Consider the following 26657-nt stretch of genomic DNA (forward strand, 5'->3'; position numbering starts at 1 on the left):
ATGGCAGATGTATAGCTTAATTATTGTATTTTATTTTAATAAATACAAAACCTGTGAGAATCAGAAACCTGGTTTCTAATTTGGCAATCATTACCAAATTGGGAATAGGGCTAAGTTATTTAACAGCTCAAATCTCAATCTTTTCATTTATAAAATATGGGAAATGGGTTGTGATTTCAAAACTTCCCAACACATAATAAAATTACTGTTATTTTATTCATGAATCAAATATAAGAGTCCATTATTATGACATGGTGGCTGCCTTCAAACTATCAAAATACTACTAATTTGTTAAAGATTCAATCATTAAAAGTATAGACAGAGTCTGCCAAAAAATATACACACACTTCAGGAAAACAAAAATAGTATGATTTTTTTTTTCAACAGATGGTGTTACCCTCATACAGAGGACCCTGGAGGATGTCGTATATCACCAAAACCCACTACACTGGGGGGCCTTAGAGAAGCGATTGAAAATGCACGTGCAGCAATCTCAATGACCAAGGCTCCCCAAGCTGCAGTTCTCCGTACTGATCATCGTCTGGAAGCTCCTGACCACCACTCTGAGCACCTCTTGTAACTGAAGAGGCCAATGGTAACTTCATTAATCTCATGATGTCTCAATCAATTTAGTATTAAAATATTTATGCAGGTATTTCTTTTGCTGAAGCAGGGATACGTTTTCGGGGGGGACTCTATGTTTGGCTCTCCTGAGCTATAAAGTTCCTAGGATGTAAATGAAGAGTGCTTTTTCAATTGTAACTCAGTCAATACAAATAGAATATGGTGACAAGAAAGAATATTTTAAGACAAACAACCTATGGTTATGAGCAGCTCTCCCTCAGACATTGCAATCTGCACACATGACATTGTGAAGAGCTGGCTTCCTCTTTATCACAGGAAGGCGCAGTGAGCCCTGAGGTGCTCAGAAGAGCGGCAGGTGTGGAACAGTAGCCGCTGTCTGTTTTGGAAGAAGGAAATCCCACGGGTGGCTCCCTGCATGCCCGCTCTCTGCTCTGGTCCAACCCAGGCCCAGCCTCCTCCCTGTGGAGCCCTCCACAGGCAGCTGTGCCCTCCGAAGCCCTCTGGGCCTGCTGCTCCGCAATGAGAATCCCAGGTAGATGGACAGAAGAGGAATTTAAGGTCTGTCTCTTGTGCGCTCCCAGCTCACTCCCGGACCCCACCACACAAGTTGCTGTGGAAGCATCTGGTCACCCAGGGCTCCTTCCTGGAGGGGCCTGGAGCCCAGGAACACTGCAGGAAGAACACAGAATGTGCAGGGTGGCCTTGGCAACTGAGCAATTGAAAATTCTGTGAACACTTGTGAAGCATGTATGCACACAGAGTTGGCTGTTAACTTTGCGATTGATTATTTTGCATTTTGTTATAAACAATTAACCATAAAACTGTGGTTTGCAAAGTCCTGCTGTTCAATAGAGCGATTAGCCCTGCTGCCGATTATCATGTCTGTGTTCAAGAAAGAGATGACGCAGAGGTTGGGGTAAGGTTTATTTAATCCTCTCATTAGTTACATATTAAAAATTACACAGGCTTGCCTGCCTAGGGGGCTTCACTTCCTGCCTTACATTTTAAGTGATTTTAGTAGCAGGTTATGGAGTTTCTGCTTTATTTTGTATTAATAAGAATTATTTAATGTCACTTGGGCAGGAATTGTGTTTAAAAGATTTTTTTTCCAGAATTACTTTGCAGGGTTTTATGTAAAAATAAACTAGTGCCTCTTAACTTTAATCCCAAAACATTTATCTTTCCAATTGTACTTTCACTGATTTATAAGCTTCACGAGTTTTATGGCAGGTCGTTCTAATGATGACATTTGAGTTCTTTGTTGTGCTATAACAACAAATAAAAATAGTAAAAGAAGACTGAACATGCATGGTGGATTAGATGCCACAATTTGATTGTGAAATCTGAAATTCTTTTCATTGTTAATGCTTCTTAGTATTTAATACAAAGAAGTATTTTAACCAACTTGTACGATTTATTGCATTACAGTTAAAAGGAAGTGAAAAGAGCCTATAATATGGAAAAGAGAGATTATCACAAAAATTATTGGGTATAATTTTAGAGGAATAAGCAACCAGACAAATGAAGTATAAACAAACATTTATAAGCATTCTGTTTCTTTTTCAGGTTTTAAGTGATGCAAATCATTTAATATCAGTTTCTTTGATACTAAGATTGTGATAGTTCATCAAAATATTAAAAGGTAAAGTAGGAACAACTGAGTTTCTCAAGTCTTAGGTCCTTGAGAGAGAAAGACGGTCAATATCTAACTCTAATTTTGCAAACAAATTCAATTCTCAGAAGACAAAACTATTAAATAACTTATGACATTTTAACAAGAAAATTTATATCAAGTTCTAACCGTTTTTATTCTAAATAGTATTCAGTGGATATCAACAGACAAGACATCCTTTTACTATGTTAACATCTTTGAAAGTAACATTCAGTCTTTAACTTGAAACAAACGAAAAATACATAATTTAACTTTAGCACATATCATTTCTTATAATTTTTTATTTTAAACAAAAGTAAAATTTCCATTTTAATAGAGAATAAGCTTTTCAAAATACTACTAATACTATATATTTGAGAACCTCTCTGAAAATATTCAGCATCAGACAAAATTAGGTAGTTTGCAGTTTTACACCTTTCTACCTTTTGTCTTAAAGACATCCTTTGGCCATCTTCCGGCCAGCTGGAATGACCATATGCGACACATTCGTGGCCAACGTCCAAGCTCACATATCAGTCAGTGCTAGATGAGCCTATCTTAACCGAGTTTCTGGATATGACAGAGAGAGATGGGTTGCATGCTTAAATGAATTAAGCAAGCACTCGAACACAATAATTAATGTTTCATCTGTTCTAGTGTCAAAAGATGAAATTTACTGCTGACAAAACGCAAAAAAGGAAAGAGGATAAAAACACTTATTGCACATTTGAGGACATACTGCAGTCCAAAGTTTGTTACCAGTCGACATAGGACACTCCGGACCCATCCTGGGTCGTAATTAGTCACCAGAGTGAGCGAGTCGCTAAGTGGGGTGTGGGAGGGCATCATGTGGTGGCTGTCCCGGTCACACTGAGGGGCCACATGCATGCCAGCCAGTGATTGGAACTGTGGCTTCACGGCATTTTACCAGAAGGAAGAAGATGAGGAAACACCACAGTGTCCCCTGAGCCAGGGTTAGACCCATCCACAGAGAATGGTTTGACTAAAGATGCAATTTGTTCTTTCTCATTTGAGAGGTACAGCATATTCAGTCAAGAGAAAGCTTAATAAATACGAGGAAAAGGGACTTGGCATTATGCTATGTGTCATGTTAATCTATACTTAATCCTAGAGAAGCAACTACAGAGGACGTTGAAAGCTGTTTGAGTTCGTGTGCGTGTCAGGTTGGTCTTCTGTATTAGTTTATTCCCCCTCTTTATCCTCTACTTACTGATCATGACAGACACCGTGTTCACGCTGGGGTTGAAAGAGCAGCGACCTTTTCCAGATTCACATTTGGAGTCGATCATGAAAACTTGGTCCTTTGTAGCAGAAAACATATAAAGGAATCATAATACAATAAGTATAATGTAAAGCAGTAAAAGTTATCTAGTTAATATGTTTTCTTTAATAAAAGAAAGCACATTAAAAGAATATGCTTTCTCTTCGCTTGCTTGTGCCTTCCCGATTTGCTGTATTGAGTCTGCAAGGCCTGAGCAGCCTCAGGGCGGCTCACATCCTGTTTCCCTCCCCAGAGAGTGGATCCAGCAAGGGTCCTCTCAAATCAACAACACCAAAATCACTTGGAAATCAAGGCTCATCATAATCTGGACTGGAAGGATTGAACATCAGCACAAACCAGAAAAGATCCCCGAGGAACAAGTAGGTAAAAACTGAAATAGTTCTAACATAGACAGTTTTAAAACAAGCCAGGGATTTAGCTCAGTGGTTCTGCCGCCTGCCTCACAAGTACAGGTCCTGAGTTCGATCCCCAGTACCAAAAAAAAAAAAGAAATAATAATAATAGTTCAGATTAAATGTCATTTACTCCCTTATCTATTTATTTATTTATTTATTTAGCAAAATTTTATTTTACATCTACTAGATACAAGATGCTAGACTAGGCACTGGCGATACATTAAACAAAAGTCAAAGAAAGCTTTGTCCTCGAGTAATTTATAACCTAAAAGAGAGAACATCAAGAAAATAAATAAAGTAGTGTCCTTCTTAGTCTCTCTTAATCAGTGTTGGTTTGAAATCTACTTGATCTGCAAAGAGGATAGCTACTCCTGCTTTTTTTCAGGTTCCCGTCGCATGCAGTATTGTTTTCCACCCTTTAACTTTCAGTCTGTGAGTTTCCTTTTGAATTAAGTGTGTTTCTTGTATGCAGCATATTGTTGGATTTTGCTTCTTGACCCATTCTGCCAGTCTATTTCTTTTGATCGGGGAACTGAGACCATTAACGTTGATGGTTATAACTGAAACGTATTGACTTGTCATTGCCATGACTTTTTCTTTTTGTTGGGTTCTCCCCCTTTACATTTAATTTCTTGTCATGCCAGATGGGTTCATTCTGCTTTGCTTCCTGGGGTTGTGATCCTCAATGTCTGTTCCTAGGATATTGTGTAAAATTCTCTGGAGTACAGTATGTTACCTGGCACTCCGTGTTTGGTAGAAACATTAAGGAGATTAAGGAAACAGAAAAAGCAGAGGCTGAAGGCAACATATTCCATTTGAAATACGGTAGTAATGTAGCCTTGAGGGGGACATCTTCTTGGTACGAATATTTACCTTTTTCTTTACACAAACTACTACTAAAAATCAGGGAGAAATGTTCACTTTTGTTGGCTGTACAGATGATGGGAGGCCTTTAATTATTAAGTCAAGGTTTTTGAAAATTCTCAGGAAGAAATGTAGACTCATTAATACTTCTGTACATGGAAACACAAGGATCAAAGCACTGATCCAATAAGGTTTGATCTTATCTTGAGCTTTACAAAGCCCAGCAATGAAACACACAAAAACAGATACCAGACTCAGGAAAATGGGTTACTTGCCTATTGTGATATTCCAGAAATTAAGTCCTAATAGTCTACCATGCAGTGATCTTAGAGGTCAGGGTAAGAGCAGTAGAAATGGAAAGGAATCATTACAGTGACAATCAATAGAGCATGGCAATTGATTTGAAATTGGTCTGAGAATATTTTTTAGAGTTCTGAAAGTTTGACTTCTTGAAAAATACTTCATTTTTGTCATATGGAGTTTGGTATGTTATTCCTAGGGCAACAATGATACCACTTAAAAAGAATTACAGCTCAAGCCTGTCGCATGCTCTTCTTTCATAAATTCATCCTAGTGATGGTGAAAATGTGGGTTGCCCAAGGCCAGGGAGTGAAAGGGTAACAAAAGCAAAACTGAAATTCACTTTCATGACTCCTAACTGTATGGGCTTTGCCAATTACAGGTATATTGAAACCCAACAAAATCTCGTAAGCCTGGTTGTGACTCTAGAGCAGGGACAGAATCCATTCCCTAAGTGGGAGTCTGCAGGGCAGCATGGCTGAGATGACCCTGCTACCGTTTCCTCTGGGCATCCTGACTCTCCACGAAGCCGTAATCTCTGCCTCTCCACACTTGCCTCTACGCTACTAAAGATTTTACAGAAAGCAACCCAAAAGTAAATTCAGCATATTATAGATTTGTGACCATCAGCTCAAACTGAACCTGCCACACGGCTCAGCAAGCTTTCAAAGATGCTTCCGCCAGCTAGTTCTTCCACTAAAATTTGTCCTTTTCCACCATAGTCAAATCATATCTTGTTTTATCTCACAATGTTCTCAGCTCATATTATTTTCAATTACTTTACAGACAAAATAAAGCCCTTAAGTGAAACATCTTCAACTTTTCACTACAAACACACACACCCCACTAATACATGACAGGAGTTATTTTTCTTACTTGGAGGTCGATACTTAAACCAATGCTTTGATTTTCATCTTACCCAGTATTTTCAGGCACCTTGTATTTTTCCTTCTGTAATTTCTTCTGGAGATACACACACATGTTAGTGTTATTGGGTGGATACTCGATGTCATTATTTAAACCCCTCCAGGTTTTACACATCACTTTCCTGTGAACCACATTTTTCCAAAGGTTATAGATCCACTTATCCCCATTGTCCAGCTTCTCACTTTGTTATGTATCCAGTTTAATTGAACATCTAGCCTTAATTTTTCTATTGAAACACTTTTTGCTAACATATTTAATGTCAAAAATGTTTTAAAAATACATTTTTTGTTTTGTTTGTTTGAGACAAGGTCCCCCTATACCACCCAGGCTGGTCTTGAACTACAGGCTTGAGAGAACCCCTCACCTCAGCCTCCCAGTGCTGGGAGCACAGTCATGGATGTGGCTCAGCGCCTATGTTCTCAACCCCAGCCAATCTGTATTCCTAATGGCTTACAAAACTGTCTCCACAGGGTGTGGTGCACAGCTGAAATCCAAGCTACTCTGGGAGCTGAGGCAGGAGGATTGCAACTTTGAGTCCAGCCTGAGCAATTTCACAAGACCCTGTCTACCAAAAGGAGGGGAGGGGTTTGTAAGCACTCCTTTCTTTTTAAAATGGCTCACTTGTATTCCCCAAACTAAAAGTCTCTTGTATTTTCCCCTACTTCCAAAGCTGCTGCTTCTAAGTTTCCTTTTTAAAGGCCAGTTTCCTTTGCCTGACCATGAAAGTTACGATATTCTCAAGTCTCGGGTTTCTCTTCCCTTCTAATGCTGCACTCACGCTGTGTGACCAAATCATAGTTTTCTGGGGCATCAGTTATTCTCAAAAAACAACAGCTCACACATTCCTATATCCAGTGTCATATTCAACTGTGCACTTGGTGTTTCTAATCGGATCTTTCAATGGCATCTCAGATTTAACAGACCAAATCTAAACTCATAATCTCCAAACAGGATTTCTTCAGTTTCTCATCTGTTTCTGGCAACTGTGTAACTAAAGAGGCTGAAAATAAGGAACAATAAAAAAGTCACCATCTATTTCATTAGAGAGTTACTTTTCTATATCCAAATCTACGGACATCACCTGAGCCATTCCATATCTGGTGCCTCTTTGACTCTCTGGCCCTCCCTGAGCACAGTAATCTCTTTCCTGGCCTACTCTATCAAGTCCCTTGCTGATCTCCTCATAGCTCTTCCAACCCCTTCTGTCACCCCAAATCATTTTAACACAACCCACCACTCTCTGGTTAGACTGTGTCAGTTACTCCTCTTTTGACACACAAGAAAGACCAATATTTGAGCTAGGCTGCAAGTTCTGACACGAAGCACTTCTACCTTTGTTCTCATTAAATAAATAACATTAGCGGGTTGAATCAATAAGAGAAAACAATAGGTCCAAAGAGTAGATAGTGAAAAATTAGAATGAAGATAGAAGAAAGTGCCCTGTGGTCAAAGATGTCAATAAATGCATTGACTATAGAGGGCATGACCCAAATTTAAGGTATGGATTGGCCTTGGAGAAGGGAGACAGTTTGGCCACTGAGGAGTCACGGTCATTAGTCAGATTTGGTCATCACATAGAAGTGTAGTTGTATTAGCTTCAATAAAGGCATGGAGAGCAGAGCATGAAAGAATATTCCCAGAAGCCTGGTACTGGAGTGAAAGAGATGGAAGCAAGAGTTGAGAAAGAATTTATAGAACAAAAACCAGGATTTTAAGAAAAAGTAACAAAATCTTAATTTTTAATTAATGGGCAAATGGAAAAGAAATGAGAATATTAAGTATAGTGAAGTTTACTGATCAAAGAAATTTATCAATAAGGAAAATGCACAGATAAGACACTGATATGGTGTGGCTTGGTGACTGTTGCTTCAAGAAGCATGGGGATAATGTGGGTTCCTGTGATATCGTTGATGGACCATGAACTGTTAAAAGATACGTTACAGAAACATCTGATAAAACCAACCAGGGGTGGGATGTGGTGATATTTCAAAAATGTGCAGCAAAATGAACTAACTGCTGTGTTTTCTTGATGTTTTGCTCATTACTTTGAGGTCATGGCTTATTTGTGTTGCTTTATCTTTTTGCCACAAGCAGAAGACAGGGGAGAAAGACAGTAGCTCGAAGAGAAGACCTGAGATGGGTCTGGATGTAGCAGAGACTCTAGGTGGGCGCTGTGGAAACGCTCCGAGGAAGCTCTGAGTGCACTCAGAGACTGCGGATGAGGACGGATGGCATGGAGCCCAAGGGCTCCACCTGAGAACTCTGCTCCTAAGTTACTCTCTTGGACCCCTGAACTTTTACAGTGACAAGCAGTAAAGAGGTGGAGGGTGACAGATCAGAAACAAACTGAGATGTGAATAGCTGTGCCCCCTGACCTAGTTCACTTTGACACTGGCTTGAATGTATGCAAAAGGGTGTGTCTTAGTAACAGCACAGGTGTGATCAGGAAACAGCACTTGTGGGTCACTAGGAAACACAGGATTAGTGCTGAGGGTCAGGTGGACTCTCTCAGAGCAGAAAGTTTTGTATTGTGTGATCATGTCATGCTAGGGCATCTGTAATCCAGAAAGATAAGTGCATCCAAAGTTTGATAAAACTGTCTACTTCTGTATTTACATAACGGTCTATATACAAAAGATAGACTAAAATGATGCCACAGTTGTACAGGCAAACACACAACACTCAAAAGTCATAAATCTTTCATATCCCAATTGTACCTCATTCCCATATTATTTAAGATGTTAAGGTTTCCCATATTATTTAAGTCACTACATTAATTAATGAAAATGCTTCTACCTTTGAAAGGTGTCTTTTGAAGTGAGACTGATGTGTTCATGTTTAGCAAAGTGATCATAATCTCTTCCATGCTGGCTTTACAAAGGAGATTAATTTGTGGACAGACTTTCTAATTAAGGCTCCACATGTGCCCATGGGAAGATGATTTTATCTGAAACCTTTGCTCTGAACACTGCTCTGCTATTGTTGGCCTGTACAAGGAGCCCAGACTGCCTCTGACAGACTGCAGATGTCATGGGCAGGAGTTTATTTAATCAATGGATCCCAGGCATGGGGTCCTCCGGACAAGCTCAAGGCAGCCAGCTGAGTCGTCCAAGAAGCATAACTGCTCCGGAAGAATGTTAACATCTCATAGCATCTGCAGCCTCACTTGGAAATGCCTCCACTCGGTGCTCAGTAATAATGACTCAGTCATTTTTACATCATTTTTAACACATCAAAATGTATATGTATAAATTCTCAGTCTTAAAACATCATTTAATAAAACTAAAGCAATCGCTGTTCTAGTACATGAGCACTGAGTGGATTAATTCGTGTGAAAGAAAAATAAACTTCATGAAGTATTTCAGTAGCAACTTTTAATCTTTTCCACAATTCTCAGTTCCAAATTGAATTGAGATATTGCATAAGAACTGGAGTTTTAAATATGAGTTGTAAAATGAACCAAATAAAGGTCGCTTGAAAGAATTTCAGTTTTTAAAATGGTTATAACAAGTAAAAGAATGAGTTTGACTCAAAGAATGAGGAAATCCTTGGCCTTTTGTGGATCTCCTCAGCCAACACTTGTAGGCGGAGACAGTGAACACACAGTTGAAGTTCAACCAGCCTTCTATTTGACTGTGCAGGAGCTATGTATTTAACTAGTCTTTAGCAAACACCGTATCATTGTTCATAGCATTGTAACTCATGAAAGAAAAAGGCAAGTGTAGCTTTGTGAAGGGCAGTGTTGGTCTTAAGTGCTCGTCCAGTTTATTAATTTACAAAATTCTTTTCAGAACCCTGCTCTATACATAGGTCAATATCTCATAAAGATCATTGAATTTGAAAGACAAATAAGAATTACTTAAAATAAGTTTAACAAAGTAAGTGTATAATACAATATTTCTATAATGTTTTCAGTGCTTTACATTCAAAGTAATTGTAATATTTACATTTTCTTTATCATTTACAGCTTTTACACACACACACATACACACACACACCTGTTTAGATTGGAGGCAAAAGATTATATATGCAAATATGTTAGCAGACAAAAGTTAATATACTCGGTGTTTTAAAAATACCAAAGTATTTCAAGGATAGTAATATTTCCAAATTTATTTATTTATTTTATTTCAATGTAATACAAGTAGATATTAATAAAGAAAATGTTTTAAAAAGCAGTCTTCTTACTTCTATGAAAAAATACATCAAAATTTCATAACAAATTAAAGAATAATATTAGTTAATATACCGTGTACCATAATCTTCACAACATGGCCGAAATGTTAGAGTACAAGTCATAGACAAAAAAGATTCTTACAAAAAAGAAACAAATAGATAACGGCACAAAACTTTGTTTTCAATTAACCAAGAGGACCTAGCGGTATACAGGAAACAAATTAGCATATATACTGAAATATGTTTGAAAGCATGGAATACATAACTTGGGGAATTATTAGAACTTCTCTCTACTTCCTGTCTCCTTTCTTTATGTTTTCTTTACATTTACTAGAAACTATGTGCAATAAATGTCTACTGTATTTTATATAAGAGAGCCAAATTTCCAAATTTGGATATTTCCAAATTTATAACCTAAAATCCTGCTTAATAAATCTCTGACAGCAAGATCAAAAGGAAGAGGGGCACACAGCCACATTACCTCGGATCTCCGGCCTCTGTTCACGTAGGTGCAGACGGGGCTGAAAGCTCCGCTCCCGCACACGTACAGGTGGGTGCGGTTGAAAACCTGAATCACACGGACGAAATTTCCACAGCCATGCTGGAAGAACCAATAGGAAAGCAGTTAGTGACTCCGCTTCTGTTGTACTACTTCTAGTTACTACATTAACTTGAGATTTTGTGTGATTGGTAACAAGGAGGTGATAGCAACCCTTGATGTATCTGTCATTCCATATCTTTGAGAGACTGCGTGTGTACTTCACAAAGGGAATTTGGGAATAGCCACCTGGCTCAAGGGCATTCCAATAGTAACATTCGCTGCCCTGGGGGGAAAGACTTTGAGACAGTCAAAAATAGTGGAGAAACCCTACCCGGACTAATACTGACAATCAACCTAAAACTCTTGTAGTCTTAACCTCTTAGCCATTGTCAGTGAATGAAGCAGACAAAATCCTCTACCCTTGTGGAACTCAGCTGAGCAAGGCATCACATTGCCCTAATTTTTCTGTTTCTATACAAGTGTTTACCAAGTCTGGTAGCTCAAATGAAAATGCTCTCAAATGTGCACATGCCAATGCAAAGTGAAGAGAATTTACACATACTGGGCTATGTATTTTCATTTCTGTCCTATCTTTTTTCTCATATGATAGGTGATCAAGTTGAGGAAATAATAAGAGAAAAATGGCTTATTACATTCATTAATTTTAGGAAAGTAGGAATCCACTTCAGATGATACTCAAACACCTACCTCATGTTGCACTGTTTTATATATACTGAGAGTACTGTCCAAGTTTTTATTCTGAAATTTATATATTTACTGTTTACCAGAAACACACAACTTGTTCCCTCCTTTCAGACATGCAGATTACACGAACTTGTTTCCAGTGAAATCGTGCCTACTTATGCTCCTTCTCACGGTCAGCACACAGTGACAAACACTACTAATAAATTTGGTGACTAAAACTAACAAAAAGTGCCAGCGAAATTGTTGCTTTCTATAAAGAACGATGTAATCCTTGTTTGTACCCTTGATGCCCTAAAATGTACCTTTCCTCCCCACAGAACCTCCCTTCTGGTCTCTCCCAGTACAACTCATTGCAAGGGAGTCATTTCCTCACCCAAAATGAAACACAAATGATTGTTTTAATCTCAATTCCAGTGTGAGTTTGTAGGAGTCCCTAAATTCATGGTGCCCGAGTTAATCCCTGCTTGGCCCACATTTTCTGGGCTCTCTCCCCACTGCTGATTACAAATTGATAAACCCTGAGATTGAATGTTGGCCCTTTACAAAATCACTTTCTTTCCAAGAACACTACTGGAAATAATTTTAGCAACAGAAGAAGAATTTTCATGTAAAATAAATACATCAAAGATGAAGTTTTTGCCTGAGTTGTCAGACCACATGCTGCCTCTTTATTCTTTTAGGTATGTTCCTGATTTTTAGAAGCCAATCTATAACTATTATTGACATTACTGTAAAAGTTAAACAATGCAAACTTTACTGAAGTAGAAGTTAAATTTAAAGTCAAGATTATTTTATTTTTTTCATCATTTTTTATATTCATTACCACTTGCCAGCTAATCTGTTTCTTTTCATACATACTAATTTTATACAGATGTTTCTGTTACGGAATTTTTATTATTAAATAATCGGTCATGAACTGTACTGTCAAAGAAATTCATCTTTATGGGCCAGACAGTACATTTTATTTGCATGTTAAGACAGTAAGGATTTTTGTTAAGTATACAGTGTCATTGTATCTTGGCACCTGTTTATAGAGGTATCAAGAAGTTGATTATATGAGTGCAGATGATAACATGTTTCACTGGAAAGAGACATGGATGAAGTATGTTTTGTATATAATACACCCATGTAAAGGAAATCTATGAGCAAGGAGACTTGTGCTTATATTTTTCACATTCAGGACTGCTCATTCTGGGATTCTGTACAGAATACTTTCTGAGAAGACATGAATTCAATCTAATTCTTCTAATATTCGGTTTATCTGTCTCATTTTGGGTTTTGTGGACAATTTACTTTCATGAATTACTGGAATTATAAGAAGGGAAGAGAAACTGTTTTTTATATTTTAAATACAGACTATACTCATACGAATTTGTTCAATTATTATTATTATTATTACAACTAAGACTCTCTAAAAAATAAAGCTTAGATGTTTTCTTAATTAGCTTTCCTGAGGTCACATAGGTAGAAACCACAAAGAAGATTTTCAAATACATGAAGTTGTAAGTTGATTTTGGACTTGTAGTTGCATTATAGTTGCCACTGTGTGAGGAATTCATGACTTTTTGCAACAGTTATTAATATTTCAGTACTTTTCATACTTCTTTTAACATGTATTAATATTTATAAATCTTTTAGTACTCAGATGTGGCTTGTGTTAACTCTCTCAGCGATGCTCTAAATATTAGTATCCCACTTTAGTGACAAGGAAGCGGGTCCCAGAGGGATGAAAGGAAGCGCTCTAGGGATACTGAGGTCCCAGGCCTTCCCCAGGACCCCTCCACCAGGAAGCTCCTCTAGACCACTGTGTCCTCACATCCACCGGTATTGCCCCAACTTGCGCCATGCAAAGCACTGCGCTTGGTGTTAGCAACCCTGGGAGGAACAGACCCACTTCCTGTTTTCCAAGAAAGAAGAGAATAATAAATCAGGTTGTGATGGCTGTTCTAATACTTTTCAATGTGCTGCAGAAGTCAGCAAGAGAGAATATACTGTGCCGCCCTGGTACAAAGCTTTAAGCAGAGGCGGCATTTGAGCTGGTCCTGCAGAAGGCGGTGATTCTGACAAGGGAAGGCATTAGGGAAGGACATTCCAACAGGAAACAGGGTGAACAGGAAACAAAGGCAAAGAATGCAAGATGGATGGGAACAGTGCCTGGGGGCGGAAGGAGCGCTGAGAAATGAAGCCAGAGGCAAGGGGAGGCGGCCAGTCCTCCACCATCCTGTTCTCACCTGGGAGCAGAGAGAAGCTATGCATTCAGATCTGAGAACCACACATCCTGAGTTCAAGCCTGGCCTCACCTTTTCCCAGCTGTTAGAAATCGGCAGCTAGGCAGCCTTTCTGTGACTCAATCTTTGATTCTGCGAAATGGAATGATCACATCGGTTGTGAGCTATATATTAGTAAAGTGAGTTAGATTGTCACATCTTAGATTTTTCTGTTAACATTTTTATGTACATTGACCATATCAACCATGGCAAGTGGAAAGTGGACAGGGTGGCTGTCTGGCACAGAGCTTGGTACAGATCCTGAGGACAGTAGAATGAACAAAGCCCTGAGATTTTAGTGGAAAGAAATGCTTTCTTTTCTTTGTTTCATTCTCTTTCTTAGTGGAAAATAAGGCAGCTCACCTTGTCTAGAGTCTAATACCATTTTATTTCATATGTACATAGACATCTGTATAAGAACACGCTGGAAGAACGTACCCTTGAGTGCTGAGAGCGGTCATGCCTCGGTAAGATAGTTTATTTCAGAGTGATGTAGTGTTTACTGTGTGTTGTATAGCATTACTTAAGCTCTATGCATACAATAACTCATTGATCATCTGAATTACCAAATAAGACACTATGATTGGCACGAGAAGCCAAGTCCCCAACGTCAGACAGCTAATAAGAAATGGTTTGTCTTGTATCAGTTTCTATCTGCTTTTCTATGCTTTTAAAGATTTCTACATTGAACATATACTGGCTTAGTAATATGAAAACATATGTTTTTAGAAGATATCTGGGAGCAGAGTTAATGGGCTTTAAAAATATTGACAATATAAGCTGCACGTTATGCTATTAAAAAACTGTTGTTTGTTTTTTTTTCTTTATTGATCTAGATCTACTTGGTCTGAGGATAAAATCCAGGAATTCTGACAGAGATTCCTAAAGAATCTTTGCAGTAGTGTAGGATCATCTGGTTATATAAATAAGGAAACTGATATTTAATAATTAACAAATAAAAATTGGCATTGTGTGCATATCATGAGTATATGCCTCTAACTAGCTCTCTGTTGCAGCTTAATTTTCCCATGATCTCCTAAGCATTTTCCTATTTCATTCATTAAACCTAGATCATCAGATATGTTTGACACCATGTGCTATTGATTATGCTTGTTACTGCTTGAATAAAATATTAGCATTTAGAAATGAGCAGAGTGAGCAGGACCGTGGGTTTGCAGAGTGCTGTGAATTAAGTAGGTGCCTGGCCCTGCACACTCATGCACGGGTTTAGTCCTCAGTGTCACAGGGCAGCACTCGAACTGACTCTAGTGGGGTTTTGGAAAGTGACTGGGTTTACATAAGGTCATCAGGGTACATCTCTCATAATTAAAACTCCTGGTAGCATGCTAAGAAGAGTGACAGAACACACACACACACACACACACACACACACACACACACACACGGTTCCTCTATCTTGCTATGTGATGCCATGTGCCCCTCCATGAGGAAGGCCACCATTGAAATAAACCAAGCCCAGTGCTGTGCCCTTTCACCTCCAGCCCTGAGAGCTGAATAACTTCTTTACTTTATAAGGTTAGCTTGTCTCAGTTATTTCATTATAGTTGTGAAAAGCTGACTAGTACATAGGGCAAGGGACAGAAATGGAAAACAAGCTTTTGATGTCTTTTTTTTGTTACCGGGGATCGAACTTGGGACCTTGCGCTCGTGATGCAGGCACCGGAACCACTGAGCTAAATCCCCAGCCCTGGAAAACAAGTTTTACTGTCTTTAGCTGAAGCAGAAAACTTGCTCTAGTCCCACCATTTATCTACTTTATAGATCTTATTTACTATAGGATTATGGTATTTATTACCTGGGATCATGTTTTAAGCTACATTGCATTTTCATCCCATAATTAAATGTTAATGTTTTTAAAAGCTCAATTAGAATTTGCTACAACTAAAATATCTGAAAGATTAAGTAAGGGTTGATTCTGTTCTACTTTTCCTTTCAATCATTATAGGAGTATGGATTTTATTAGCCACTATTTTATATTTTGCTTAACAGGTGATTAACATTTCTATGAGCTGAAATACATAATGAAAATGTACTTCTGAACTATGCACATAATGAATTTTCTACAAAGCTCATTGCTCTGAAAGAGTTAAGGAACTTACGTCTGAGGCACTGTGTCACATGCCCAGCCTCTGAAAACCACTTGGAAAAGATTTTCGTGCTTAGATGTTTCCACCTCCATCGATTCAGAGCTCTTCAATTTTTACGAAGTGGCCAGGTACAGACCTGAGCACGGGGATGATGGCACTTGCCACACCGTCCTTCCCATCAGGAGGAGACACTTCCAACTCAACATGCAGTGGGAAAGGGCCGGCGTTGCAGGGGCACCCCTGGCAGGGTGGGCATCCAGGCCTGATAGAGGGAGGAAGCCTTCCTGCGAGCCAACACGCACACTCCCACCCAAAAGGATGAGCGCATCTTTTCCCAGCTAGAAGCACAAGAAGGTAATCAGAGAAAGCAAAAGACCCTCAGATGTGCCGCAGACCAGATGCTGAAGAGAGAGAGAGCACCAGGTTTATTTGAATTTCAGTGTCATTGAAATGAAATAGGGGAAAATGTTAACAGAGGATCTACTATGGTTGTCTCCAAGTCGAAGCTTTCCAAAATATTCCAGCTGCAGTGTTTTGAGTTCTGCGTGTGCCCTTTGCATGTGCCACTTTCTCCTAGGGAGGTGCCAGTTTTAGTGGCAAAGGGTGGATGACCTAGAGCATTGTGTCCTGGGTCAGGTGCAGAATGTCCCAGGCACTCGCCTGCAGCTTTGAGTAAACTCCTCTCTCTTAGCTGTTTACTTTCTTTATCTTAAAGATCCGGGTAGTGACAATAATGTCTACCTGGCAGCACTGTTACCAGGGTTAAAGTAAAGCAGTTGGAACAGTGCCTCTCCTGTTCCATGAAACTCTGGGTATCAGCATCCGGCAATTGCTGCCTATATCACTGTTCCCTCCACTATGTACGAGGCTCCTTAATGGAGCCTTATTCACCTCTAGCTTCCTCACAACAACTGATACATGCAAAGGAAACATTTACATTTCCATATTTTAAAAAATGAATATTAAATTGCTAGATGATATTCATTTGAATAATATTAAGACATTCGGAAATATTTGGTTTCATTGGCAAATATAATAAAAAGGGCTGCTCTGTAGAACTTTCCAAGATCTATTTCATGTTATTTTTTCCCACTGGCTTTTGTGTGGCTAATTAAAAGACACTTCTCTGGAAATTCAACTCGTTTCCAGAGCAAGAGAAAAGAGATGGATCTGTTAGACATCTTCTCCCACTTGGAGAGAACATGTATTTGAAAGAACAGTGGTTATTACTTCGCAGGACTCACAGTGATGTGCAGCAAACAAAGCCTGTCCAGCTGAGTCCTAAAAGTACCTAGAAGGGAGCTCTTCCCTAGTTGTTCCCAAGTGCAGAGCAACTGGCTGTACAGAAGAATTTACAGATATCATCCGGCATGGCCAAACTATGGGAAGATGCAAGAATGCACTGAAGATTTTATCTAACAGCTTTAATTATGACAAAGCATACAATCGAGGGTTTCTATTCTCCCAAAGGGAGTGTAAAGTCAAATGATTTGCCTAAGATCCTTCAGAAAGTCAACAGTAATTTTTTGGAATTAGAATATGCAAAAAGCATCTAGACCCTACGTATTCTGCCCATGGCAGTTTCTATGAATGAGCAATGCCAATCTTTTTGAACAAGGGACAATAAATTCAGTTATATTGCCACAGAATATAATTGTGGCAACTGGCAAGATACAATCAGATGCACATCCCTGGAAAACATCTCTTCATTAGGAGGAAAGAAAATAGTTTAATTTGTGTCCAATTATTGAAATAATAGCTTCAGGGGACAAAACATCATCCTGTAAAACTTTATACTCCATTCTGCTATTGAATCTTTGGAAGGCCAGTGAAATGTACTCCTTTCGAACGTTTCCTCCACATATTTCTGCATTTTTTGCTTTAGATTTTGGTCCAGGAAATCTTTGAGATCTTGGGGAGAAAGAAAAATGTGCTGGCAAGTTTGCTCTGCCCTCTTTTCAATTCCCCTTGTTAGGTGGACTGTGGAATACAGAGAGTGAGGCCCAGGTCTGAGTCGCTCTCGGCACTTCCCCCTGCGAAGCACCCGGGAGTGGTGCCTGGAGACCCCGCTTCCCAGTCTTCCCGGGCCTGCCTTGAGCCAGACAGTTTTGGGAGTTTACACTGACTCGATGAAAGTGAGTTTCCTTTCCACAAAGATTAGTTTTTCTTCCTGCAAACTGGTCTAGCCTGAGGAATCTGGAACACTCTTGACGAAGCCACAGATTTCACGCCTGCCAGCATCTCCAGCCTCTGCTCCAATATAAATGCTCGGCCAACATTTTTTGACACAGTTGCAACTATCATTTATTGTGACCTCAGACCAGGGTGTGTATATGCAGGAGGTGTGATCAATCGCAACATACAGTCCATGTCTAAATTAAAAATTATTACAGTGAAAGACACATTGTCATTAATCCCATCAAAATATCCCCCTCACTCTGAACACACTTATTCCATCGTGTTTGCTGCTTTGGGAAGTGGTTCTGGACTCCTCTTTCATGAGCGTCTTTAGCTGCATTGTCATGGCTGCCTCTTTGTCCCAAATTGATTTTAAAACTTTACCTTTCATGGTCATTTTGATGTTTAGGTAGAGCCAGAAGTCAGAGTGCCAGATCTTGTGAAGGAGGTGAATGAGGACACACTGGAATGGTTTTAGGAGCCTGAGTTCTGTGGTTTGTACACTGCAGCAGCACACATTGTGAGACACTCACAAAACAGGACTCCAGAACTGCTTCCAAAAGCAGCAAGAAGCATGGGCTGTGTTCAAAGTGAGGGAGTATTTTGAAGGGATTAATGGCAACATTTCTTTTACTGTGAAAATGTTTAATGATTTAAATGCATACCATATTTTATGATCATCCCTTGTGACAAATTTACTAGAGTCTCTACCCAGTGACCACACTTCCACCTCATTCTTTAATTAACATGTACTTCCTTGCTCATTTAATTAAGATTTACTTTTCCAACAAGATAATAAGGTTCATTAAAGCCAGAATCCTGTCTGTTCTTGCACAAATTATGTCTCCAGTAACTAGCACAATGCCAGATACATAATGTGTGTCCAATCGGTATTTATTTCAAGAATAGTTGAAAAAATGTATGAGTGAAAAGAGGAACCTTTGTTCAAAATTACGTGTGAGAGTGGATGATTTTGATATTTGTTTCCATTATGCTATTATTCATGATTTGTGGCAAGAAGGTGAAATGACACATATGCTTGATTTTATGGTTTGTGCACACTAAGGATGGGCTTTGTGCATTTCTTTTATAATATTTAAGAATAATCAATACAGATTTCTTCCTTGACCCTTGTTACTGAATCGCACTCAGGGAATGTGCTCTGCAGAAGTGCTGTGCTGAATATTTACCGATACTCTTATCTGCTGGGATGGTGGTTTTGCGGCTGTTTTTTAATTAACAAGGTACCGTTTATCACTGGTGACTTCTGTCTCTGGAATGTGCCAACTAACCACTTGTGTTTTGCTGAGAATCTTTGGAAAAACCCCCACAGCATCTGGGAGCTGCTCCAGACACTTGCAAAAGCATTATTTCAGCAGCCTGCTGAGAATTCTGCAGGTTGGATCCATTTGGAACAGGGGTTATTACTGAAATCCATCATGAAAAGTATCTGCATGAAATAATAAAAACAAGGCGGGAAATTTTAATCTGGTCAAGAATTCCAAAATTACAGATGGTGAGAATTCTTGACTCTGCACACTTACATTTTTAACATGTTTCTAGCCGAGGATTGAAGACCTTTGTCTCATTCTTGGCTGCACTAAAAGTAGAGGGACCTAAAGCCCAAAACCTTCAGTTTATGTGTGTTTTTTAAAGTACTTACCGTAGGATCTTTGCCAGCCATTTTGCACTCTTCAACTTTGATTGTAGATGCTGGCCAGAAAACCTGCTCAGAGAGGAAACAGAGTTTGCATATTCTCACTCGTACATATGGTGCTCTTCACTTACTTTTTGCTAACAGGTTTCCTTCAGGTTATTTATATTTATATTTCAAAATTCTTTCCTCTTTCATGTTATAAACTCATGTTAGTATTGCATTGTTACGATAATTATCTTTTTATTACTTCCATCAGATTTTTCTTTATGCCCATTTACTAACCATATGTTAAAATTAAGGTCATAATTAGTATAATGTGCACAATATAATGCATATTTCACTCTTTTTGACATACACTACACTTTTCCCCACTGCTTATGTCACAGTGGATTTATATTTATGTTACTATCTAGTTTAATAGTGTTTTTGCTTAACCACAGGGCCTGAGTAGTAAAGTGGGTCCCTAAATATTTTAACAGCTGAAAGAGCTTGGATAAAACCCTGGAGATTCTGTCTCTGAAAATGTGCTGGCTTTCTGGCATGCTGCATTTTTTTTTTTTTTTTTTTGTACCCAGGATCATACTCGGGACCTTGAGCTTTCAAGGCAGGCTGCGGCGGAAACATTGAGCTAAATCCCCGGCCCTGACACACTGCACTCTTGAGCCTGGCACTAAAGGTTGCTGTGCCTAGCTGTCAGCACATTGTTCTTATGGACATAATAAATGCTGTAATAAATTTATAATTGATCTACTTTTATTTGTTTAGTACAATCAAACTCAATTTTACATCCTTCTTGTAAAATAGGATATTTTGCACACTTGTTCAAACAACTGTGTGTCTGACAGCTGTGTTCATTCAATCCCAGTTTGAATGACACATAGGTGACATTAGGCCTCCTTTAATCTCACCTTTTTTTTTTGGTACCGGGGATCAAACTCGGGTCCTTGGGCTTGCACAGCATGCAGCAAATAATCTCACCTTTTGTTTTGTTTTGTCTGCAGTGATATACTTCCTGTTTCTTTTTCCTTCCTAGATATGCATATGCAGGAAGTATTTTTCCAGGTTTTACATTGTTAAAATTAGGGAGATTTTTAGTTCTTGAAATTAGAACTAAATTCCTTAATATACATTGACATGTATTTTCTATTGTTTCGATAAATAGTATTCTGTTTTACTGTATTTGAAAAATCTTAAAAACACCCCTAGAAGGTCAACCAGTCAAGACTGTCCCCATGAAAGTGAGAAACTTACACTCAAAGGTTCTTGACTTATGTTGTTAATATTCAGGGAAAGAATGTGATCTTTGCTGCCCACATAGATCCGGTCCTGGTCTTCGTCCATGAGTAAAATCCTATAGTCTAATGGGTGGTGAGACAGGCTGAAGTATTCAGAGGTCTTGGTGGCTCGAAGCTCTGAAAGAGTAAACAACCCTTGTAAAACTAGCGCATCTTGGTTCCATAATTCTATTGTTTTCATCATGTCTTACAGGAAAAACCATTTTTCTCCTACAATAATAAATTAATTTTAATGCAACTATGCTAATAAGTATTTTAATTATTGCCTTTATGCTGAAGTAAGATGAAGTAAGTGCAATATTAAAGGTCATGGTGACACTATTTGATTGTTATTCATATTTGCAGTAATATCAAGTTTATTTGATTAGAAGTCATCAGCTCAAAATTAGTTAAAATAGATGAAGCAAAAAAATACAGTTCATAGATTGACCATAAAAGAAAACCAATAGGGTCAAAAATGTCTTCTTATCCTTTACTAATATTTTATTCTTGGGTTCAATACATACACCATTTGAGTATTATTCCCATGCCAAATAATTGACTAACTTCCTCAACATAATTTTAATGAATCTAATATATTTTTCTATAAATTACTTGAAAATAAATCTATTTTCCATTCTGTCTCATTCGGGAAGTAATGTCATTTAAATGACACTCTGCCCATGCATAACAAAGGAAAATATATAAATTTTCAGAATTTTAGCATCTTTCTGATCAGTGCCTAGTGTTCACTGAACTTTCTTCATTTTGAAAATCTGCCTGTGTAGCCATGAAGACAAGGAATGCATCATGACAATCAAAACAGCCATGAGTTGTCATTGCAGACACAATTTTCTCTGTAGGCGAAATGCTCTTTTGTACCATTTAATACATTTCTACTCAAATAATACGGAATTTCTTTCTTTGTTCTTTTGAATATGATCCTAAGAGAAGACAAACTCCATGAAACAGATTGCTTTCTGAGATTACAGCTTCCATGAAGAACAGTTGCTAAATTGTAGGCAAACAATCACAAATCATTTCTAGAAATTCTAACATGGTTATAGTTTGATTTAAACCAAAATGAAAAATGATAAGAATCCTCACAGAAAACCATGAACTATATTCTGTGAGCGCATGAGCCATGTCTCACACGAGAAGTCGGAGAGGTCACAGGGCAGCCCATCCTCTGGGCACACGGGATCAGAATGTCGGCCACCACACCCTTCAGGTAGTTTTAGGCACAAGCTGCTGAACCCAGTAAATAAGGTGGCTGAAGATGGACTGGATATGCACTGTTGTTCTTAGGAGCTGCCTTCCATTGGCTAGTACTCGGCAACAGCATTTACTAAAGAGGACTTTCAGACTTGCTTCAGAAAGTGGGAAGGGTTGGAGGAGGACTAATGGCAACATGGGTTTCAATTGTAACAGACACGTTTTATTGAAACCACGCTAAAGTTTTTGGTCAGCCCATGCATGTCAGCCAGCCTGGTCCCAACCCAGGCAGTGAGTGGAACAAAGGGGCCATATGACCGATTCTGCCCAGAGAGACTTACAGGGAGGGCTTCTGCAGGGCTACCAGCACAGGCTCCTCAGGGCTCAGAGCTGGCACACCAAAAATGGTGAATTCCTGGTTTGGACAGCGTACTATATTTGAAGAAATTTTCTAAGAAGGTTGCTAGCTAAGAATGGCAAGGAGAAAGAAATGTAGGACAAAAGTGTGGGTTCTTTAAGAAATCACAGAGTCACATAACTAACCCTAGAACTGCACCATCATTGAATTACTTAAGTTACAGGAGTTAAAAACCTTATAATTGTTTAGGAAGCTTCAACTGAGCTTTTCATTCCTCACTGCAGAAATGCATACTTACTGTAAAGAAAGTTAAATGAACATGAGGCAGCGATCATAGAGATACTAAAATTCTGAAGATACATTTTTTGTATCTGCCACCCCCAACCACCTCTGTCTTGCCCTGTGTGCCACAGTTTATTTCACATGTTTTTCCCCTCAAAATATTCTCTTGTTTCCCTTTTCCCCTTCTTTTCTTAATCTGTATTGAAATACAATCAAAAGTGTGATCTCAGCTATGAAAATAGTCTCTGCTGAATTCTATTTGCAACTAACAAAAAACAGCAGTTTTCTTTTTTACCTTTTTCCTGAGAAAATTATCTATTTCTTGCATTATTTCAAATACCAGAGGGAGCAATAACCCCATCAACTTGAAGACCTTTCTGGTCCAAAGACTTTTATCTATTTTTCTGAGCCATAAAGCATCTTCAGATTTAATTATCTGGAGCTCACTGACAGTTGACAGCTGTTAAACAAGGATGATTTCCTTCAGAAGTGCAGAAGCCTAGGCCATTTTGTTAAAATGCTATTTAAATTGCTGTCAGTAGCCATCATTGAAGTTGAGGCTTGGGGGAAAAGTGCCTTTTCTTTTTTCCAGAATAAAGACACGAGTTTAAGGCCATGAGGACTGTATCTATGATAATGACCCAAGTGTCTACCATTTTGGTTCCGGGCAGCTCTGACTTCAGTAAATGAAGGAGTCAATGATTGGCCCACAGTTGTAGGAAAAGACTGATTTAATGATTTGGCTACAGTGTGAGAGGGAAGTCACTGACAGCCCCTCATCTCAGCAGGTCAGGGCCTGGCACTGTCCCTTGTTAACAGCGCTGTCCTCCCTTGGGGCCTCAAGATCCCTAAGGTGATGTCTATCCACTCAACTCACCGAAAAGGGACTGGGCTGGGTGCCCTTCACATTAGAAGATGCAGTGGCCCCATAAAGGGCAACACAGGTCTCCGAGTTCCTGGGAAAATCTCCTGGGAAACAGCATTTAAAAAAATGTACAGTGTGCTTTCATCCTGAAATCCTCATTATTGTACAGCTCCACGACGGAAAATCACTGTCTGGCCCTCACTGCCAAGGTCCAGGAGGAAATCTCATGGCACAGCATGCATACCTGAAACCCACACGTGCAAGTGGACATTTCTTTGTAAAGAAAACCACTGTGAACCTTGGGTATTGAACCAAAATGGAAAGAACAAGATATTTTCCCAAATGCGAACCTAGCAACACAAGCTTCTGAGTCCACTGAAGCCCAGATCTCTACAGTAGTTACAACACAGCTCAGTGCACGGTGATGTTTGTCAACAAGTCCCCATTTCAGCCACATGGGAACCAATCTTTGATTTCTAATGGTCAGTCAGATAGTCACATTTTTAAGCATACAAGACTCACTCTTGTGCTCAGAAATGTCATCTTCCTAGAGCGTTTATAGGATTCATATGAATAATATGAATTTGTTAAACCACCTAGTAAGGCAATTTATTCACTCAAAATGTTGCGTTTTCTTTGCTCTTTTACATAATTCCAAAATAAGTCATTGAAAGTCATCTCCCAGGAGTCTTTTCACTAGAAGCACATGCTTCCAGTGTTACTCACTAATTATATTTAAAACTCACGAAGAGCTACAATTTATTTACTGAACACACTCGTGGAGCCTCTGTCACAGCAGGCGAGGTCCTTCGCTCAGAAGAGAAGACACAGACAGGGAGCTAAGCCCTGTAACAACTTGAACTCGGGCTCCGTGCTGAAGCCTCCGCTCTGCCTGCGGCGGGAGGCACACCGATGTCAGAGTGAGCCTGGGACACCTCCCCGTCTAGAGACACTGCTGCTGACAGGGTGATTTCCTCTCCTGGCCTTCTTATCTGGGAATTTTAAGTGGAGTGGGCTCAACTGGCCCGTCGTCCTCTGCCTGCGCTCAGGGGTTTGAAAATGTGTTAGAAACTGAACTTCACCTGCCCTGGGGAAAAAACTCGGCAGATGCAGAGGAGAGCATTGAAACTGCAGCAGACTGCAAGGCTGGCTCCTAATTCCTAAAGTAAACACAGGCCACACACAGGGCACAAGGCATGCTGTTAAACCGACTGCTCACGAGGAAGGCCCCAAATAGTAACCATCTGGGGGTGGACCGGGAGCGGCAGCTGTCTAGGTGTTTTATACAGTCCTTCATTCAACTGTCAAAGCCTCCGCACTGGGGCTGACTATAACCCTCATTCCACACACAAAGAGATTCACGTCCCGTGGCTGTGCGTGAGGCCGCCCAGGAAGGAGGGGAGAGGCCAGTCCGGGCCGGACCAGACCCGGACCTGCTCTCCGCTGTCTGTGATCAGGCGCCGGGCTCCTGCCTCCTGCCTCCTGCCTCCTGCCCAGGCGGCCCCAGAGCTCCAAGGTCCTGTCCAGCCCTGCTCTGCACCTGTGCCGGGCACTATGGGACAGCAGGAGACACCCGCAGGCTGGGGACACCTCACAGCCCAGCGCTGTTCTCCGGCCCTCCCAGAGGCCTGCAGTGGCATAGCAGTGGGACCATCACCGCTGTCTTCCCGAGCCCTGACAGACAAAGGCTGGGGTGGACCAGAGACTGCCTCAGACCCAGGCTGACCTGGGGCCTGTGCACAAAGAGCCACCCTCCTGGCAGGGCCACACAGCCCCATCCGTGCCCGGCATAGGCTCGCTGTAACTGTCCCTGTGGCTTTCTGTCACCCTCCAGCCTGGCCTGCGGCCCTCAGCCTGGCCGGATCTGGTCTGAAAGCTCACCAGGAGCTGCAGCCCCATAGGGCTGGATTTCTTTCAGTTCTTGCCCTTCGGACCTGACCTGAACACCTCCAAACTTGTCTTGCTTCTTTCTGCTTCAGGTCCTGCATATGTGTTACTCATTCATTCTGCTTACAAGACCCTTCCTGCCTTCTTCTAACTCCTGGATGTCATTTAAATATTGCTGCTTCCTCAGCCTCCCTGGGTCCTGCAGTGAGGTCAGGCCCTGGTCTGCTGCTATTTGCTTATTTCCCTCTGTGGTTTGCTCTCCTCTGGAAGGCTGCCTGGGAGATCCTGTAAATGGCTAGAAAGGCCACGGGGCGAGGCGTGGGGGCACACTGAAGACTTTTGAAGGCCCGGCCTGGCTTTTGAGGTTAAAGCTGACTTTGGCCTGGAGTCAAGCCACAGCCCATAATCCCAAGGAGAGCAGGTGAGCCTGAAGCAGGAGGATCATAATGTGAGGCCAGTCTGGGCTACTTAGCAAGACCCTGTCTCAAAATATAAAGCGAAAAGGCCTGAAAAAGTGACTCAGTTCCTTGAGCCTCGGAGTTCCACCTTCAGCCTGGCCAAAAGAGGAAAAATGCTGATTCTGAACCTGAGACAACGTTCTTTGTTTATTGACAGTCTACCTTTTTTCCTACCTTTTGCTAAGTATTATCTATATGCCTTGCTTTACAATATCTGTAAAACTAATGTATTCTTTCATTTTCCTACAAATCTGGGAGAAAAAAAAGATGTTTAAAAATTTACTGTAGAAATATAGCTACAATAATACCTCTGTGTATTTTCTGGATAAATGAAATTAAATCAAAGAACAGGCCTTTTGTTCCCGTACCAAAGACATCCTTCATTTCCCCTGTGTGGTCCAATGAGACAGAGGATCTTAAATTCTGACTTTCTGCTCTGAGCTCACTTGGGAGTGGATTTCTACGCCAGGCTTAACTCCTTCCCTGGACAGAGATGCCACTTTCATCTCGGAGTAAAATATGAATATTCAATCACAGGTGAGCTCCGATGTCTCCGGAGACTGGGAACTGGCCGGAAGGAATTTCTGGGAAGGAGACTCGAATCTGAGCCTATTGTTCTCCTGGGGGAAGAGAACACAGAGAAGCAGAGACCCGACCTGCA

The 26657-nt window shown here is 40.1% G+C and overlaps 1 protein-coding gene and 1 long non-coding RNA gene across 3 annotated transcripts in view; one reads left to right on the top strand and one right to left on the bottom strand.

Moving 5' to 3' along the window:
* Sema3c (semaphorin 3C) overlaps window positions 1–26657 on the bottom strand; it is a 142069-nt gene that overhangs the window by 52187 nt on the left and 63225 nt on the right. For both annotated transcript variants that reach the window (XM_004839756.3, XM_004839757.3), the window contains exons 3-6: window positions 20909–21069; window positions 19664–19726; window positions 10683–10802; window positions 3468–3558 (exon numbers count right to left, since the gene is read on the bottom strand). In XM_004839756.3, the coding sequence (XP_004839813.1) occupies window positions 3468–3558; window positions 10683–10802; window positions 19664–19726; window positions 20909–21069 (435 nt within the window). The remainder of the gene's footprint in view (window positions 1–3467; window positions 3559–10682; window positions 10803–19663; window positions 19727–20908; window positions 21070–26657) is intronic.
* Window positions 941–7249, top strand: LOC110348046 (uncharacterized). The gene is made up of 3 exons (XR_002393022.2): window positions 941–1501; window positions 3772–3898; window positions 6496–7249. It is a non-coding gene; the product is annotated as an uncharacterized LOC110348046 (long non-coding RNA).

Source organism: Heterocephalus glaber, unplaced genomic scaffold, assembly GCF_053883595.1.
Source record: "Heterocephalus glaber isolate CG9 unplaced genomic scaffold, H.glaber_assembly_v1.0 deba00000676, whole genome shotgun sequence".
NCBI lineage: Eukaryota > Metazoa > Chordata > Mammalia > Rodentia > Bathyergidae > Heterocephalus > Heterocephalus glaber.